The following is a 17,740-nucleotide window of genomic DNA, read 5'->3' as shown; positions in this document are numbered from 1 at the left end:
ACACTCACTCCCCACATCCCTCAGAAGAGGTCATCCATCTTTTGTTTGACGGATGATCCCTATCCCGAGGGAGGATCAGGCCATTTCTTTCCCATGAGTCTCTTCCACTGTGGGCAGTCCTAACTGTCAGCTTTCCCTGACTCAATCCAACACAAACGTGCGTTTCTGCATTGCCCCTCTCTCCCTCCCTTTCTGTCCCTTTCCTCTTCCACGTGATGACCCTTCCTGTAGTGAAGTGCGAGCTGACAGACAAGATCAGATTGGGGAAGAGTAATACCCCCATCCCCCAAACTTTCCACACCCCAGTGGCTGCTCCTTTTCACTTCTTCTCAGTTTCTGAGAAGAGCAGGCAGTGCTCTGATAGGGAGCTTGGTAAAATTCCTTGTAGCCCCTAGCAAAGGCCCCTGATCCACAGCAGCCCATCTTTAAGAAAGGGTATCCCTGGACTTTCAAGGACCACGAGAGAACAAGTGAACGTGAGAAAGAAGGTGCTAGCCCCTGACTGAAGCCTTTGGGCATTTCGCACCCGAGGAGCCTGATAGGGCAGCTCGTCTTTCCAGAAGCTTGCTCACGACCGTTTTCTCAGCAGGATATCCTGGCAAGTGGTCCGGGACGCCGGGGCTACCCAAGTGAGGCTCCCCCCCCCCCCCCGCCCCAGCACTTACTTACCTTGTACTGAGGCTAGCCGTTTTGGTTCCCGTCGGCGAATCCAATCCTTCTCCCGGTTTCGTCGATTTCTCTCGGTTCATTTGCTGTAGGATTGAATTCAATTCGCTAATGACGTTTGCCTTTGGGCCTGAGAGAATAGGACTTTTGACCTCGGGGACATCCCCCCACAGCTTGGAGGTCCTTTGCTGGAGAGCCTTGGCGGTCCCCCCCGGCTGGGCGCCAGCGGGCGGAGGGGGCGGTGCCGGCGCCTGCACGGGCAGAGGGATCACAAAGCCGTCCGCGTTCTCTTCTACCAGGGTGTCTTTGTGAGGTGCATTGCTTTTGGTAATCATGGGCTTCATTTTTGGCTTCGGAGGTACAGGGGGCTTGTCGACCATAAATGCCTGCCCATCTGCATAGACCGTGCATGTGTCCAGGGTCTCGCCCCCTTCCGAGGACAAGGTGGAGATGCTGGACACGGTGGAGATAGTGCTGGTTGTCTCGAGATGATGGTCACTGCTACTCCGGCTGTCCACCTCCTCGATCCCGGAGTCAGTGACGTTATCAAAACTTTCTGGGGGCGGCAGGAACGAGGCTGGCAAACAGTTTGAAAGACCTGCCGGTTTCTTACCGTCTACGGAGTTGGCTGATTGAGTGGGGGTGAAGGAAGGGGACTGGGGGGGGTCTTTCCTGGGCTTCCCCAGGTCTGTGGGAGGGGGAGTTGGAGCGGCCCGGTCATCAGGGATATCAAAACTGTTTGCAAACTCTAGGGGCGGAGGCAATGGTTCTGTAAAAAGAAAATCTTCGTCCAGATCCACAGACGCCAGAGGAGGGGGCGGGATTCGGAAGGGCAGGACGACCGGCTCGTCCACAGAGCCCGCGGCCGCCATCACCTTGCCTGGGCCGGCGGCCGAGACCTGTAAAGCACCTTCGGTTTCGGGAATGCTTTCGGGCCCCTCGGCGGGACAGCCTTCTGGCTCTATGCTCGCCTCCGCTCCCTCCTCCTCTTCCTCCTCCTCTTCCTCCTCCTCCTCCTCCTCCTCTTCCTCCTCCTCTTCCAGGGAGTCCCCCACCTTGGCGGCCTCCACCGTGTGGACCATCAGCAGGCCGGCTGTCTTCTGCTGGGACGTGTCCACGATGCTGATGAGCATGTTCTTCTTCTCGTCCCCCTTCTTGTCCTTGTCCAGCTCGTACTTGTTCTCCGTCTCCTGCCTCCTCAGCGGGCCGCGGGTGCTCTGCCTGGGCACCGAGGGAAAGGAGGGCTCCATGCCGGGCCGCATTTTGGTATCGATGTACAGGGGCTTGTTCAGGTCGGCCTTGGCCGATTCCCCCTTGCTGGGGCCCTGCTGGGTTTCTTTCAAGGCTCTGTCCCTGGCCGAGAGGGCCAGCGCTAAGGGGGAGTTGGGGTCTAACAGCCTTCCGGTGAGGGGGTGGACGTAGTTATCAGGGCCGCCTGAGCTCCCGGCCTTGGCCGCCGTCCCAGTGTTCTCTGGGCCTTTGCCTTTGGGGACAGAATTCAGTGTCCTCACCCCGCCCGGGTCGCTCGGGCCGCTGGCCTCGCCGCTGCCAAAATGGTTCTCGGGTTCCCTCGGGGCCGCTGCCGGAGTGGGCGACGGCAGCTGGCCCAGGCCGTCCTCGTCGCCGAACAGCTCTTCCTCCGGGAACTTGGGAGGCCTCGTCCTGGGCGCCGGTGGTCCGGGTGGCCCGGGTGGCCCGGGTGGCCCCGGGCCCAGGCCCACGTCCTCGTCTCCCAGGTCGGTGGAGAGGAAGGCGGGCGAGTTCCTGCGGGCCTCCAGCCGTTTCTCCCTGTCCCTGACGGCTCCGGCGATGGCGGCCGCGAAGGGGCTGCTGACGCCCAGACTGTCGTCGGGCCGCAGCTGCCCGGGCTGCTCGCAGGCCTGCGCGTCGATCTCCATGCTGCTCCCCTGGCTGCTCTTCCCGCTGCTGCTCGTGGAAGGCTCCTTCACGATGATGGTCGGGATGGGGATGGAGCAGGTCTTCTCAGGGCTGTCTTCCACGTTGGACTGCTTCACCAGCATCCCCTTCCTCCTGGCGGGCTTGGCTGGGACGTAAACGGCCTTGCTCGCGATCTTTCCCACTTCCGAATAGGGGTTTTCCGGCATCTGGCCGCGCTTGTTCCTGAAGTTTGCCTGCGCGGCATTGCGGCTGTACAGGTCTTCCGAGTCGAGGGAGTAGCGGTCCAGCTCTCTCCTGTAATACATGCCCTTCTCCCTCATCACCGCGCCGATGTTCTCAGGCCGCGGCGAGGGGGAGACCTTGGGAACGGAATTCTGATTGAAGGGGGGCTTGATTGTCCCATAGGGTCTGGCTGTCGGGGACTTGGGTGAATTGTAGGCCGTTGGGGAGGGCGGCGGCGGTGAAGGAGGCAAGGACTGGGGAGGAGGAGGGATATCTTCGGAGGTGTCCGGCATGGACAGGCTTCTTGTGAACTTTAGCATCGGGGGAGCCAGAAACTGGCGCTCTTCCTCTGTTATTCCTGGAAACAGAGAATGAGAGAGACACACTGTTAGTTATCCGAAGGGATTCTATCTGTTCACTTCTCAACAGCAAAAAACTAAGACATGCATAAGACACGTACATGTGCTAACACACACACAGAGAACAGCAATGTCTAAGTCATTAACTGGCCCGTTTTTGGGTCAAGCGAGGAAAGGAAATCTCTCCTGTGGGGGAAAGAGGGAAAGGTCAGGATTGCTGACACACTTGTGGAGGTGCTTTTACAGGGAGCACTGACAGACCCCAACCACTGAGGCAATGGGAGAGGTCCCCAACATGGGGCTCTGTGGTCGCTCTCAGGACTGAGCCTCATAAAGACCATGAAAGGCTTTTGATCTGGACATCAGGGAGATGCCTTCCGCTTGGCTGGAAGCTTGGCTTTCTGCTTGGATGGAACCCCGGTGTCCGTCCTCATGAACACTCCTCTCTTGCCCACTGAACTGACTAATCATGGAGAGTTTTGAATGAGTCCTCCCACTCCTCCTCCACAATGGGGTTTGGGTAAGGAGCCATGTGGTCTGTCACTTGCTACCTTCTATACTATCACCACAATCTATGGCATCCCGGGGCCCATTGAGCTTCCTCCGGGCCAATAAAGTCATACTGATGGGGGAAGGGACAGGGTTTGGGCCACATTTCAATATTAACATTCCACAGCCTAAGCAGGAATGCTGCTAATTTGCCACAAAGCCATCTTTCCTAACAAGGCCAAGTGCTTCCCTAACATTAGAATAAATCACTGAAGAACTGAAGTTCATGTTGCTTGGAAGCTGGGATATTTCCTTCGCAGTCATCCCCCAAACCGTGAAGACACAATGAGGACACAGAACGCTGGTGAAAAGTGAGCAGATACACAGAGCACAGACCAGTGGATGCAGGCACCATTTTTAATGGCAGGGGCATGCAAGTTTTCAGAGAGGGAGCCAAATGAGAGCTTTGAGAAAAATAAATTCCTATGATGAGCTAATCATTGATTGGAAAAAAAAACACAACTTTCGATAAGGGTATTCTCAATGGGACATACTCCTTGGGGAAAGCATCCTTGGCATCACCAATGCTTTTGGGACGACCGAGGGCTCGGAGTCACCACTGGCTCCAGATGCGTCGGCCAACGGTTGAGTTTCCAAGGAGCCACCATTGACGAATACACCTTATGGAGCAAAGGGTGTTACATTGAAATTACAGATTTAGACTATAGAGGTTCACTAACCTGATAGAAAGATTCTGCTGTCTGATAAGAGGAAACCAGTGGTTATTAACTGGGTTATTTACCAGAGCCAATCATCCACCAGGGCTTTAGTGCTGCTTCTGACTTAGCTGGTCACACTATGCTACGAGCTTAAGGCATTCCCATGACTGGCAGGTCAGTGGACATATACCTCTTCAGCAGCGTGGCCCACCTGAACCCCAGCCCACTAACAAACAAGCCACACACTAACAGGAGGAATGCAGAAAACATTTCTTGATGATTAGGCCTCAGAACAACATAGCAAAGCACCCTGTCCCCCAAACATAGAGAAGTGGCTATGGAGTCACAAAGCTAGAGCTCCCCACACACCATCTTTGGGTGCATGCACTGTGTGGGCACTTCTGATTACACAGAACACATGACCTAAAGTCTCCTGGACAGGCTCCTGCTGCCCACTGGCCTAGGGAACTTTTATGCATTCAATGAATTCTGGATTATCTAGGAAAAGGGCTGGGTTCAAATGAGAAAGTTTCTCTTTCCCTGTACATTAATGGGCACCCAGATGATGTTTGAGACAGAGAAAAGGCAGTCTATGGGCCCACTTTTAGCCAGAGTCTCTTCCTTAAGTTTATTCTGAGATCAGCCCAAACAGTCGGAGCAAGGAAGACTCTCAGATTCATTTTACCAAGATGGGCCCTGACAGAGTTCAACAAATTAATTCTAGTAGAAGGCAAAGACTGGGACCTTGGAAGACAGGGGACCTGATGCCAACACAAGGGATGCTGAGCTCACACCATATCAGGGAAATTCTGCCCAAGATGTCTTTTGTTTACGGGATTGGTTTAGACAGAAAAGTTGTAACACAGCTTTCAAGTATTTTTAAGTATTCCACTTGAAACTGGGTCAGATGACCCTGGAGGTTAGGCAGGAATAGAAGGCTGGGCTCTGGTGGGTTGGGCAGCAGGCAGGCTGCTGGGGAAGAAGGGAAGAAGGCAGCCCAGGGGTCTGCTTGCTGGCTGGCTGCCTCCTCCCATCCTGGCTCTTAGGGAGGTCTCCCCTGCTCCCACTCAGGTGGGCTGGGGGCTGCTTCTCAATAGAATGACCACATGCCTTACCTATTGATTTCTGCCTTCTCATTGTACCTCGAGGGATGCCCAGGAAAGGGGCCTTCGGACTTCCTGGGACAGTGGGGGTCATCACTGCAATTCCCTGCCGCTCATAAATGGACTGTGAAACAAAGAATACATGGGTCAGGCTGAGAGGGCCCTTGGACTGGGCGCCCCTATCCAGAAAAGCAGGAGAGAAACCATCCAAAGGGAAGAGGAGTATGCTCAGGGGCTGGGGACTCTTAGTCCAAAGATTTAACACAGGTATTTTACATATTTAGAAATAGGATTCTGAGAAGGGCCCCACTACCTTCAGTGGGCTGACTGGCAAAGGCTTCTTCAGACAAGCCCTGAAGGCAGGCTCTCTGCCATCTCCCATTCTATTCCTTTGCTCCCATCTCTCTTCCACTGTTGGACAAGCTCATCTCTTCCATTTCTAAGTCTCCAATATCTCCTCACTGGTTAGTTTTTCCTCTGCTACTTACAGTAGGTTTATGCCCTTCCCCCCTCCTAAATATGACCCTATCATCCCCTCAAGGTACTGGCCTTTATCTCTACTCTAGGTAGAGATACCTATGATCTCAAGGTCATAGAAAGAATCATTGACAAAAGATTTCCTCCACTTCTTCACCTGCCACCAACTTTTCAGTTCCCTGACATCTGGCTGTCTGTCTTATCACTCAAATGAAAAGTTACCAGTGAACTCCCAGTGGCCAAACCCAGTAGCCATGTCTTAGTTCTCACCCATCTTAACCTCTCTATAGCTTTGGACACTGTTATCCACTCTCTCTGGGAGGATTTTCACAAGAATAAATCCATAAACCTTTGGTAAGGGACTCCTATATTCCAGGTTTCTCTTTTTTCCTTCTTTCTTTCCCTCTCCAACTGCTCCTTCTCAGTCTTCTTTGCTGGGTCTTCATTCAGGTTTCACCTGAGACTTTTTTCTGGTCCTTTTTGTCTTCTCTTTGATATCCTTTCAGTTATATATCTCTTTAGTTCTCATGGGTGCATGCAGATGGATCCCAAATCCACACATATATTTAACCTTGAGTTTTTTCTCCTGAATGCTAGCCTGGCATTATCAGCTGCATATGGGATATGTTCCCATGGATGTCCTAGGCACATCTCACATGCAAAACTTATCTTTCTTGAAAAATCTACTATTCCTCCAAACTTCCCTGTTTCTACTTAAGACTCTCTTCTTCCCAATCCCCCAGATTTCTGACTTCAGTGTCATTCTTGCTTTCCTTAACCCCAAATCTAAAATCAATTGTTAAGGTTCTGTCATTTCTACCTTCTCAGTGTACATCTGTATCCTTCTTCCACTTACCTAGTTTAGGTTCTCATCAACTCTCCCATGGACTACTTTAATAACTTCCTGATTGGCTTTCCTGTTTCCCCATCTCTCCCTTCTCTAATTCATCCTCACTTTATACAGCTGCAAAAAATATTCCTGAGGCACAGGTCACCCCCCAGTTCAAAACCCATCAATTATTATCTACTACCTAGAGTATGAAATATACAGTTTTCAGTCTATATCTGTAGAAATGTGGTTGCCACCTATGTTTCTAGACTTATTTCTTGTTGGGTTTTTGTTTGCTTTTGGTGAGGCAATTGGGTTTAAGTGACTTGCCCACGGTCATACAGCTAGCAAATATCAAGTGATTGAGGTCGGATTTGAGCTCAGGTCCTCCTGACTCCAGGGCTGGTGCTCTATCCACTGTGCCACCTAGCTGCCCCCAGACTTATTTCTTATGATTCCTCTGGACAAACCTTACTTTCTGGTTAAGTTGGACTTTTGGCTATTTCTCAACATCCTTTTCTTACCTCCATGTATGTGAACAAGCCATTCACCAACTCTTCAAGTTATGCTTCCTCCTTCTGCCCACTTTTTCAGAAATTTGGTCTTTATCTAAGCGTCAGCTCAGATGTCACTTCAGTTCAGCCTTCCCAGATATTCGCCTGTTGTTTATATTCCTTCTCAATACCTTTTGTGATTGTGTATATCCTTCTCTAGTAAGATGTAAGGTCCTCATTTTAAAAAATGTATTTCCAATACCTGGGACAGCACCTGGCAAGGATTTTCATGGCATTGAAACACCTCCTTTGATCATGCCAATCTGCTTTCTCATCAAAAGGTCTTAACTCAGGAGGTCCATTAGAAAGCACCACTCTCTCTTTCTACAAGATTTTTTGCATGGCCAGATTTGTGATTTCCCCAGTGGAGGGGGATTTGCTTTCACCAATGCAGATTGGCATCTACTTTGCATGTGGGTCTTCTGGGTATTATTTTCATCATGTTGAGAAAACCGAAGTTCAGAGCATCTGATTGACTTGCCCAAAGTCATACAGCTAATAAATGGATGGACTGAAAAAAACTCCAGGTCTGTTGGTTTCCTTTCTGGAGATTCCAGTGGTGTATGAGCCCAAACACAAACAAACAAACACAACTTGCTGCATGGCCTTTGGACCCAGTGTGCATCAATTAAATTTCTAATGGGCTTCAACACTGCTGGCAGGACTCCTCCCTCTTCCTTCCCCTCCTCCCCCCCCCCCAGGTAGCTGTAACACTCACATTCATGTCTGCCACAGAGGGGAAGCACCTGCTGGTGGGTCGCTGCTTGATGGTTGCCACTCTTGACTCCACAGTCACATTTTCTGCCGTCCTTGATGGCTTGGTAGCTGGTACAACTTCATCAACTTTATCTGCAACAGAGAAAATGTCACTATAAATGAATAAAGTTGATTGAGTCCCACCCCACCCCCATAAATAGGACCTCAAGTCTCATAAGATTGAGGGAGAGACTGAGTCATCCAAATGCCAAAGTATGTCTTTCGCATTTTATCAAGGCAAGAGATCAGCACCAGGGTGGGGGTGCAAGCCAATGGTGGTCTACTGCTGCTGCCAGACATGCATGCTGGGAGCGCTAAGCCTGCATGCAGCCCAAGTTTACTTAGGGTCACTCGAAAAACCATCCTCTTCTTCAAACCTTCAAAATGTGAAGGATGAAAATCTATACAGAAATGGAAAGAAAACCTTTAGCATGGGGCCCTCAGTCTGACAGAGAATGGGAGAGAGGGTTGCAGCACCATGGGCCCTTTTAGCCAGGTGACCGCAACAGGTGGGAGTGGATACTGTCTTTATGTTAACACTCTCTTGCCTTCTCATAAAAAGGTCTTAACTCAGGAGGGTCATTTAAGAATGTTGTTCTATATTTCTGGAAGATTTTTGCTTGACCAGACTTGTAAGTTTATCATTGTATGGAGTTTGGCTGTTAGCATTGCTGACTGGCACCTGCTTTTCAGCTGACAGTCCCAGAGAGCTGCCTGCAGTGCTTAGAGGGAGGTGCCTTGCCCAAGGTCCCATAGCCCTTATGGGTCAGGGCTCACACCTAGGTCTTTCTGGCTTTGAGACCAGCTCTCTCTCCATTCCTGGGGTCTGGAAGGTGTTGGGTGAAACTTAGCTTTGTTTTTAAATTCACAGCAAAGAGACATTCAGGGAAGATGCTCTACGAATCATCAGGCAATGTGGTAATGAAATAAGGCAAATAATTAATATGAACAATTCTAGGTCTTTGAAATAAAGCAGAAAGTCATAGATTTAGTTCTAGAAAGGGTCCTAGAAATCAGCTTGATCAACCTCATTTCCAGCCAAGGAAACCGAGGCCCAGTGGAGTTTAAGTGACTTGTGCAAGATCACTCACATGGTACATAGCAGAGTCAGGATTCAAACCCAGTTCCTTCAGCTCCAAATTTAGCACACTTCCTACCACATCAACCCAGCTCCTCCTGGTTGCCTCCAGGACAGTCATCTTCTGACCCTGCTAGGTAATCAAGCCTTCCTGGCCCTTCCCATTTTTATTTGCAAAAGAATCCAGGGGGCTTGGTGATTCATCTTGGTGTGTGTGCATATGCACATGTGTGCATGTCTGTGTGTTTTTGAAAGAAATGAACATCATTACTCTTCGGGCGTGGAAGCAAGTGAGTAATCAACTTGGCCATTGGTTAAGCATTTGTTTCTCTGACTGAAGAATGATGATCCACATTTCTTTCACACACAGACACGCACAGACACACACACACACACACACACACACACACACACACACACACACACTTGTCTCAAGACAAACAAGCCACCAAAGCTATTGAAAAGGAAGTGGGAAGGCTTGAAACCAAGGCTGCTTTTCTGTCTGGGAGGAGAACTCCATCCTGAGAGCCAGAGGCTTAGTACAATGTCTGGCTCATAGTGAAGCTGAATGAATACTTATTGACTCATTGATGGGCACAGTTGGATTAGCTGAATTCTCCTTTTCTTAATGATGTAATTCAGGAATTAGGGCTGTCTGGCTGGGGTTGAAGCTAATGTGTACAGAATTTGGGAGAGACTTATACAAGTATCTTCGTTTCAGAGCCTGGGGTTCCCATAAATTGACTTGGAGCAACTTGCAAAGTATTGGAGAGCCAGGTCCCCTTTATCTTCTGGTTAGGCATGTGCTTGACCTGGGTGCAAGGAGGCCAGGTCATGAGGGGACAGTGCTTGTCCCTGAAGGGCTTCCAGTCTCACCTGCCCCAAATCCAGGCCAAACCTCTAGGTTTGCCTTTGGGCTCTATGTGGCCATCCAAGAAATAGCAGCTTATTATGTAGGACCTTGGTTGGTTGGATAGCCACGCCAATGGTGGGGATGTGCTGGTGGAGGAAACCAGAAAAGATGGAGAGCAAGATAGAAATCCCTGTTGCCACTAGAAGAGGAAGCTGAGGTCATAAAGTCACAGGAAACAACCATTTCATGGACACATCTGATTGCTCTAACACACACATACACACATACTCCACATATATCACATTCTCTGGTACAGAGAAAACATTGAGACATAGGGCCCCACACAACAAGGACAGAAGAAACACCTCACACAGAAATCCCAACAAACTGGCATTCAAAGTGGCAAAGCCACCCAGAATGGCACCAAAGCAATGCCAGGGACTCCACAGACCCAACTTGGAGAAGCCACTGGGCAAGTCTGAAGACCCGTGTCTTAAAGTGGGGAGCATCATGGCATTCAAACTTGGGTGTGGCTAGGGGGTCAGGCTCTTGGTGAATTCTGTAGTGAATGGGGCATCAGTAACAGTCATGATACAAGCTCATGTTTATAGAAACCTTCTAAGGCTTACAAAGCACTTTTCATATCTTTTCTGATCTTCACAACCATAGTAGTAGGTAGATGCTATCAAGCATCCGAACTCAGTGCCTCCTGATTCTGACTCTAGCACTCAATTCACTATGCCAGACTCTGTTTGAATTAGAGGGTAACTGAGTCACAGAAGTACAATCGAAGGCATCCATGAGGTCCAACTTTCCCATTTTACGGAGAAGAGAATGGAGGCACAGAGAGGTCAGGGGTAGTCAAAGTCACTCACCAATCTATCGGTAGAGGCATGATCAGACACCCCAGATCTCCTGATCCCAAGTCCAGGGTGATCTCCCTGCAAAGCATGCAGGTACTAAACACTAGTTTATGCAAGACACTGGCCTAGGTATTGGGGATACAAAGACAAAAGCAGACCCTGCCCTCAAGAAGCTTACATCCACTGAGGGGAAATGAGTCCACAATAGGCACATACACCATAAATTAAGGAGGGAGAAAGAGGACTGGGGACAGTTGGGAAGATTCCATGGAGGCCATGGCTCCGGAGATCAGTGAAAGGAGCCATTCTAGGAGGCAGGAGATGAGGAGGGAACATATTCTAGGCAGGGAATCAGGACAGAGCCTTTGATGGCATCAAGGTCACAGAGGGAACGCTGAGTCTGGAGAAAAGCTAGTTTAGCTGGGAATGTAGAGTGTATGAGGGAGAGCAATATTTGGGAAGGTGAGTGGGAGCCAGATTGTGGAGGCATTCATATACCAGGGTGAAGAGTTTTCATTTTTTCCTAGAGACAACAGGGAGACAACGAAGGTTTCTGGGCAGAGCAGTACTTTTTGTAGTAATAGTCAGACTTTGGGGAGATGGCTCTGGTAGCTCCGTGGAGTATTAGTGTGGGGAGAGACTAGAAACATGGAGACCAATGAGAAAGACGGTGGCCTTGTGACTGGAGAGAGGAGGATAGAGGTGAGGGAAGTTGGAGGGGCCCATGCCTGGCCACAGGGGATGTGACAGGGAAGAGGCAGAGCTGACTCCTAATTTAACCAGGCTGGGTGGCTGGAAGGAGGCTGGTGCCCTCCCCTGGAATATGGACACTTGGAGGAAGGGCAGGTTTAGGGAAGAGGACAGTGGGTTTCATTTTGGACATGATGACTTTGAAGGACCTAGAGGACATTTGGGTGGACAGTTGGTGATGGGAATGGCATTGGTGAGTGAGATTAGGATGGGTTAGCTAGGATCTGAGAATTATCTGTACAAAGATGATAACTGAACTCACGGGTGCAGATGAGGTGACCAAGAGAGAAAGTCCACAGACAGAGAAGGCCCAGGACAGAAACAGGACAAAAGGCCCAGGGAACTCCATGTTTAGGGGGTAGCACAGAGGACCATTCAGCAGGCCAGACAGGCAGGAGGGAAGTCAGGAGGGAACAACATCAAGGAAGGCAAAGGGCATCTCTAGGAGGCTAGGGGGTTACCAGGGCCCCAAACTGAGGACCAGGCAGTAAGGAGGAAGGAGGAGACAAGGCCAAGAGAAGAAATATCTATCTCCAGTTTTCCCTGCTGCCCCACCACTGATTTTCCCAGAAGTTGCTCCAAGGAGTGAATGGCTTTCAAGACTCCTAATTCCCAAGTGCTTAGGACAGTGATGGGCCAGGGCTCCTGCCCACAAAGTTCATGCCATGTCCTGTCATACCAGCTGCTCACATTATAAACCCTTTGACATTGGTAGTACTACTGTAGCACCCATTTTCTAGATGAGGAAACTGAGGATTCAACTGGGGAAATAATTTGCAGTTCCATAGAGGATAAGAGCAGAACTGTGGCTGAAACCTTGGGCTTCTGCCTTCTGACCTTGGGCTCTTTCCCTTGGTGCTCCACTCAGGCTACCAAGTGAAGCAAAGCTTTCCTGGGGTCAGTCCGGAGTTGGAAGACTTTGGCCCATGATACTGACCCCTTGGAGGCTGCCAGGTCTCTTCCTTCCCTAGATCACCAGCTTGGGGCTGGCTGGATCCAGGACAGAGCAGGGTTCTGCCCCTGAGGGATGCCCACATTATCTGCCCACTTGGCTGCTTATCCCAGGGAGTGCATACCTGGGAAAGGGGCATATTTCTGCTCAGGGAGGCACAGGCATTATTGTGCACACTTACTGACATCATCTTCCTTCTTTCTTCCCGATCCTAAGGAGCAGAGGATGCTGTCACTGTGATAGGCAGGGAAGCCACATGCAGGGACCAGGCCATCCCATTCTCTAGTTCTCTCCTCTCTTCATCATTGGGCACATACATTAGGATTTGGATACTGGCCATGCTGCCTGAATCCTGAAGCATCTTAAGCATGGGAAGCCTCCAAAGACACCAAACATTCCTTTTGTGGGAGCAGTCATAGGAAAGCTGGAGACACAGTCACTGCTTGCCTCTTACGCAGGCTGTTTGGGCAGTACCTGTGCCCTATCCTGGTACTATGGAGTTAAGCCCAGCCAGTCCCTCCCAGGCCAGCATTTGGGAGCTGCTTCTTGGAGCCCCTTGTCTGGCTCTTAGGAAGATTGAAGTATGGATGGTGGGCTTGGAGCAGCCAATAGCAGCTACTCATGAACTTGTGGTTGTGATGAGAACCAGCCCTTTCTGGGATCTGTGAGGCCAGGACCAGGGCAAGGGCCAGGACTTCCTTCTGATGCTGCAGAGAAGACCCTTTGGTGGAGAGGGTGCAGAAGATTCCACTGGCTTGCAGAATCTCCCTGCATTTATTGTCTTCAAAGTTCCTTCAGTAACCAGATCATTCATTCCTCATAACTAGAGCCTATTGTTGCATGTAAGCATCCCATGTTGTGGTGAGCTGTGGAGCTGGTGGGGCTAACATTCACATAGGCAAGGCTTGGATTAGAACTGAAATCACTAGGCGCCTTGGGCACCCACTGCGAAAGCAAGAAGAAAAATCCACTTTCACATATTGTATTTTCACAGATAGCCAGACTAAACTCCTTGAGGAGCAGAGACTGTTGTGTTCCTAATGTTGGCAAATAGCATCTAACCCTAATTCTGATGAATGCTTCCTGAATTGAATATAGCATCGCAGAATGCTGGCACTAGAAGGGACGCTGGTGGTCTACAGCCCAAACCTGACTCAACCACAATCTCTCCTCCCACATACCCTAGAAGTGCCCATCTAGGCTGGGCTCAAAGAGAGGGAGTCTATTGCTGCCCAAGTCAGCCCAGGTCATGTTTGGGTAGCGCTCATCATCTTTAGGAGGTTTTCTTGCCAATGAGCCTAAATCTTTCCCCTTGCATCCTTCACCCATTGGTTCTGGTTCTGTCCTCTGGAGCCAACCAGAGGAAACTCAATCCTTCTTGCCATGTGAAAGCTTTTCAAGTATATAAGGACATTGATTGTTTCCTGCCCCCATCCTCTGTTGTCTGTCTGTCTGTCTCTTATCTATCTATCCTGAACATTCTAGCACTTAAACAATTTCATAACAGGTTTTCTGAGGGAAATAGTTAACTGAGGCTCCTTCACCATGCTATTGGCACAGCTGGAGTAAGTGGACCCCGCCCCCCTCCCCCCAAGCTAGGCATACTTGCTGTCAGTTTAGGAATTCCACTAAACCCCTCCATCACTTAATGGCCTATTTACAAGACTAGGGGTCTCCTTACAAACCCCCAAGGCTGCAGCATTCCATCTAAGGCTGGTCTCTGTTTAGGTTTTCTTTTTTTCTTTTTCTTTTCTTTTCTTTTTTTGCAGGGCAATGAAGGTTAAGTGACTTGCCCAGGGTCACACAACTAGTAAGTGTCAAGTATCTGAGGTCAGATTTGGACTCAGGTCCTTCTGAATCTGGGGCCAGTGCTTTATCCACTGTGCTACCTAGCTGTCCCCCTCTGTTTAGGCTTAAAACATAAAACTAGCTACTCATTCAGAGACTGCAGATGGATGGTAACGAGAGCTTCTAGCCCTCTGCCCAGTGAAGTTTTTGGTCACTAAAAGTAATTCTTAGGAAAGGATGGAAATCCATCAAGAAAGAAGGCAACCCAGAGCTACTCACATAGAAACTTTCACTGTGTTTTCTCTGGAAAGTTACTGGGGGCAAATGGCAACTCACACCAGGGCCCTCGGACATCAGGGCCCCATTAGGTGAAGTCTACCAGCATCTATTAAGCACTGAAAATTTACCAGGCACTGTCCTAAATGTTCATGAGAAAGACCCAGAGGGTCTAAGCCCCTGAACATGATGGCTACATTAGGACTAGGGGGTTACGTTTGGTCTTGTATGAGTATTGTCAAGTTTGCCTCAAGGGTGACCATGACTTCTCCTCCAGGACCTACTGTGGAGCTCCCGGGGATGAGCCCAAAGGGGGCCATCAGAGGAAGGTTGAAGGGTTGCTCAGTGAAGCAGATAGAACAATGGGCTAGACTTGAACACACTTTCAATTTTCGATTTCATGTTTCTACCCCTAGCACTTACTTAGCACAGTGCCCAACACATAGTAGGCATTCAAGAAGCATGTGCTGATTTAAATTGAGCTGCAGTGACAGAAAGTATGAGGCGTGAACATGGACATTCTCCCCACCAGAGAGATCTGGCTCCAAGAAGACTGGGAAGCTCTGGGCGGTGGTGAGCTCCCCGCTCCTGGCAGCAAATGCCTCACTCCAAAGACCAAATGAAGTTATGGATGTGAAAGCATGTTTATGTAAAACTTAGCACCATGTAAATGTCCATTATTCTCCTCCTATGAGGAAGAGGATGGGAGAGGGTCATACTGGATGGGCAAGCCTTCATGGGCTTCAATCTGCCTCAATGGAGGGAATGTCTGTATCAGTGAGTTCACAGATTCATCAGACTGAGTGTTAATATTATGGTTCTTAAACAGACCTTAGAGCAGGAGCATATACCTCACCTCTCACTAGGCTGGAGATGCCTCCACCCCTGTATCCTCCTTCTCCTCAGATTGGTGAATTCTTCCATGGAGCCTCCATTGGAGGAACTGCCAACCATGACCACTTCTAGACCAGCTGAGTTCTGAACTCTCTGGATCTTGTCCCCACTTGGATGTTTTGTTTTCTTCCATTATAATGGAAGTTGCTTGAGGACAGGGACAGTCTTTCCTTTTGTTTGTATTTTTACTTCCAGTGCTTAGCACAATACCTAGCACATAGTAGGTGCTTAATAAATGCTTCATCTTGGAAAAGAAAATTCTCAACAGAAAAAAATGTTTAAAAAAATAAATGCTTCATCTAATCAGACTCTTATTTTAAACACGAGGGAAGATGACTGCTCCCCAGTCCCACATCAAGCTAGCCAGGATCGGGACACCAGTCACTTCCTTCCCAGCTCAATGGCTGGCCAAAGTTGGCTCTTTTTCATCAACATCTTAAATACAGGCATGCCTAAAAAGCACCCGCAGAGCAGGGGAAAGAAAGCATCTTGGTTTTGTTCTGGGGAAAGACAACAAAACCTTGGACCTGCATTTTGATGGACTGGTCTCCTATTTTCACTATGCCTACCCTAGCCTGGCTGGCAGATGGAATGCCTTTGGAAAAATACTCCAGAGGATCTGTGATTTCATCAATGTGGACATTCTACCCATAACTGGCAACATATGAGTCAAGAGGCAGTGTACACAGTGGAGAGAGGAGTAGATGGAGTCAGAAAGACTTGGTTTGAACCCTACCTCAGACACTTTTGAGCTACGTGACCCTGAGCAAATTACTCCAACTCTCTCAGCCTCAGTTTCCTCATCTGTAAAATAAAGACAATAATAACACCTACTTCTTAGGGTTGTTGCCAGAATCAAATGAAATGGTTTTGCAAACCTTCACGCCCAATATGTTGTTTAGTCATTTTCAGTCATGTTTGACACTTCATGACCCCATTTTAGGGTTTTCTTGGCAAAGATACTGGAGAGGTTGGCCATTTCTTCTCCAGCTCATTTTACAGATGGGGAAACTGAAGGTTAAGTGACTTGCCCAGGGTCACACAGCTTTTAAGCACTGAGGCCAGATTTGAACTCAGAAAGATGAGTCTTCCTGACTCCAGGCCCAGCACTCTATCCATTACAACAACTAGCTGCACCAAAGCTCTATAAAAATGGTAGCTATTATTATTTATTTTTAAAATTTTATTTATGTATTTTATTTTTTTGCTATTATTATTTATTAAGGGTTGCTGGGAGTTCCAAAATAAGTTAATACATAAGATTATTTTTGCAAATGTTAATGCTCTATTATTATAGCTAATATTATTATATGTTAATAATATACCATATCATATATTATGATACATATATTATTATTAATATAATTGTTGTTACTCTCCATGCCAGCCTGTCATGTATGACTCTTATCCACATGCTCCCCCAAAGCACTACTAAAACACAAAGCCAGATGCTCCAGAATGTTTGATTTGGCAGAGTAGGAGATATTTGGAACCCCTACTTTTTTTTGGCGGGACAATGAGGGTTAAGTGACTTGCCCAGGGTCACGCAGCTAGTAAGCATCAAGTGTCTGAGGCTGGATTTGAACTCAGGTCCTCCTGAATCCAGGACCAGTGCTTTATCCACTGTGCCACCTAGCTGCCCCTCCCACTTCTTTAACATTCAGGCAGATAAAACCATTTCTAGGGTGTTGTGATCTGGAATGGTCTCTTTTAAGGATGATTTATCCAAACTACTGCTTCTGATCATTGGTTGGCCTTTCCCATTCATTCTCTATGATCCTGAAATTTCTATTTTCCAATCTGTTGGCCATTGCCAATCACTCGGCCTACATCTGTTGAGGTAAGACGATTGCCAGCTTCAAATATCTGAAGGATAAACTCTCCCAAATATGAGATTAGATGTCAGCGTGGTTCCAGGAGAGAGAAAATCAGATTTTAGTTCAGACTAAGGACTCCCAAACACATCTACCCAACAGTGGCATAGGCCTGCTCAGGAGGTAGTGGGTTTGCTGTTACTGGAGGTGTCCAAACACAGGCTAGATGACCATTTGTTGGGAAAATCTTAAAGGAGATGACTTGGGTAAAGGCTGGAGGAAAAAAATCCTCAAAGTCCCTTCTAGCTCTCAGAGTCCGAGATTGGTGAATCCTATGCTGTGCGATTTGGGATTCCCCTGAGACCCCACCTTCAGAGGGTTAAAGGGCACAGAACAAAA

The 17,740-nt window shown here is 48.7% G+C and overlaps 1 protein-coding gene across 4 annotated transcripts in view; it reads right to left on the bottom strand.

Moving 5' to 3' along the window:
• The window catches only part of SHANK2 (SH3 and multiple ankyrin repeat domains 2), a 692,308-nt gene that overhangs the window by 24,561 nt on the left and 650,007 nt on the right, over positions 1-17,740 (bottom strand). For 2 of the 4 annotated variants that reach the window (XM_043971952.1, XM_043971954.1), the window contains 4 exons: positions 8,036-8,166; positions 5,470-5,581; positions 4,376-4,396; positions 670-3,145 (listed from right to left, as the gene is read on the bottom strand). In XM_043971952.1, the coding sequence (XP_043827887.1) occupies positions 670-3,145; positions 4,376-4,396; positions 5,470-5,581; positions 8,036-8,166 (2,740 nt within the window). Of the gene's footprint in view, positions 1-669; positions 3,146-4,189; positions 4,316-4,375; positions 4,397-5,469; positions 5,582-8,035; positions 8,167-8,414; positions 8,475-17,740 lie in introns of all 4 variants that reach the window. The other 2 variants (XM_043971951.1, XM_043971953.1) reach the window with 2 other exon arrangements.

Source organism: Dromiciops gliroides, chromosome 6, assembly GCF_019393635.1.
Source record: "Dromiciops gliroides isolate mDroGli1 chromosome 6, mDroGli1.pri, whole genome shotgun sequence".
In the NCBI taxonomy this organism is placed as follows: Eukaryota; Metazoa; Chordata; class Mammalia; order Microbiotheria; family Microbiotheriidae; genus Dromiciops; species Dromiciops gliroides.
Note: the sequence above shows the minus strand (reverse complement) of the source record. Positions and strands in the feature narration are given on the sequence as shown.